The sequence below is a fragment of the Drosophila novamexicana genome, unplaced genomic scaffold (genome assembly GCF_003285875.2).
Source record: "Drosophila novamexicana strain 15010-1031.04,08,12 unplaced genomic scaffold, DnovRS2.1 tig00000193-arrow-pilon, whole genome shotgun sequence".
NCBI classification, from domain to species: Eukaryota; Metazoa; Arthropoda; class Insecta; order Diptera; family Drosophilidae; genus Drosophila; species Drosophila novamexicana.
In genome coordinates, this window is record NW_020824787.1 from 4,692,226 (window position 1) to 4,694,047 (window position 1,822).

Consider the following 1,822-nt stretch of genomic DNA (forward strand, 5'->3'; position numbering starts at 1 on the left):
CCACGGGCTTGCTAGCATTTCCAAGCCATTTGTCTATATTTATTTTTCTGTGCCAAAGATATTCTTTTCTTCTTATTTTCTTCTTTACTCTCTTATTTGCTGTAGCATTTAAAATCGATTTCAAATGCAATAACCACTGTCAGTTGATAATCTTGTGGCACTGTGCAGCGGCTCTGGCTTGTCGATCTTCTGGTCATTTGCTGAAATGCTTTTGCAATGTGCACGTAACAAAAGTCGCTTGTTTTCTGGCCAACAAAAAGTGGCAACTGCGGCACCAAGCAAGCTCTGAAAACCGCAAGAAGTTGGCCATTTGTTGGAAGGGTTTTTTATTTTGTTGCTGTTGTTGTTGCGTTAAGCTTGGAAACAACGTTATGCACTTAGGCGGCGACTGGCGTTGAGGGCGCCCCAAAGAAAATGTTGCCAAATCAGCCGCAGAGACGCCAAGCAGCAATAACTGGCCTCTAGTGAGGCGTGGCCGCAGGGTGGGCGCATAAAAAGCGAACGCTGCTGACAAACAGTTCACCAGACAACGACAACAAGGCGTGGCGGCAACACCAACACCAGCAGCAGCATCAGCAGCAGCTCAAAGCCTTAAAGGATAACGACTAGGCGTTATGGCGGCGAGGCCAAACAGGATACCCTGGCAACTGGCATGCCTGGCAACGCTTGCGGCGGTGGCGGCAATGGCGATGGCGGCAACCCTGCCATACACATATAGCCAGGACAATGCCATGGTAATAGGCGAGCCGTTGGCTAGTTCTGACTTGGCCGATTTCCACGCCCACTTGAATGACCTGCAGACGGCTGAATCCAAGAAGCACGAAGAGCACGAGGAGGAGGGCGAGGCGGAGTCCGGTGAGAAAAAGCACAGCGAACACTACAAGAAGCATGGGGAGAAGAGCAAAAAGGGTCACAAACATGGCGAACACCATGAGAAGGGCGAGAAGGGCCATCACGACAAGGAGGGCAAAAAGGGTGAGCACGGCGAGGAGGAGGGTCACGAAAAGAAACACAAACACTCCGAGAGTCATCATAAGAAAAAGAAAAAGGGCGAAAAGGGTGAAAAGGGCAGCGAGTTCGAGGATCACGGCAGCTACAAAAAGGGACACTCCATCAAGGGCAAGCACAACGTGCACAAGCTAAACGAGGACAAAAAGGAAAAGAAATACTATGATGAGGATCATGTCGAGGGCGGCGAGGAGAAGCACGGCGGCTATGAGGAGGGCAAGAAGCACAAAAAGGGCAGCAGCTATAAAAAGGGCGAGCACAAAAAGGGCGGCCATGAGGAGCACTATGGCAAAAAGGGTCACAGCAAAAAGGGCCACAAGAAAAAGGGCCATCAGGGACACAAGAAGAAGCACGACGAGTCCAAAAAATGGGGCCACAAAAAGGAGCATGGCAAAAAGGGTGGCGAGGAGCACAAAAAGAAGTGGCACAAATCGCAAAAGAAGAGCAGCGAACACGATCATGGACACCACTGAGCAGGAGACGCTCAGATGAAAATCATAATGAAAATGTTTTTCACTATTTTCTTTCTTTAATATTCTCGCAATAAAACATACAAACACACCCAGTAATGGCATTCAAATGTTCTCAATGGTCGATTGAAAAGTGAGCAAACAAATTGAATTGGCTGGAAAAAGTTGTACATTTTTTTCGGACAGTTTTTCTTATTGAATGCATTTTGTTTTTTTGTTTTTGTTTTTAAGTGACAAGGTACGATAATAATATTCAAATAATTAGCTTGCATGAAATGAGTTGAAAGCTAGTTTCTTTTTCCGCATGTTGTGTTTTTTCTGCGCTCTTATTCGGCGCGAACCGC

The 1,822-nt window shown here is 47.0% G+C and overlaps 1 protein-coding gene across 1 annotated transcript; it reads left to right on the forward strand.

Moving 5' to 3' along the window:
- The first annotated feature begins 614 nt into the window (after positions 1–614).
- LOC115759271 (high mobility group nucleosome-binding domain-containing protein 5) lies at positions 615–1,481 on the forward strand. Its single transcript, XM_030700173.1, has one exon. It carries the CDS (start codon positions 615–617, stop codon positions 1,479–1,481), a length of 867 nt encoding a protein of 288 aa, XP_030556033.1.
- Positions 1,482–1,822: the final 341 nt, after the last annotated feature.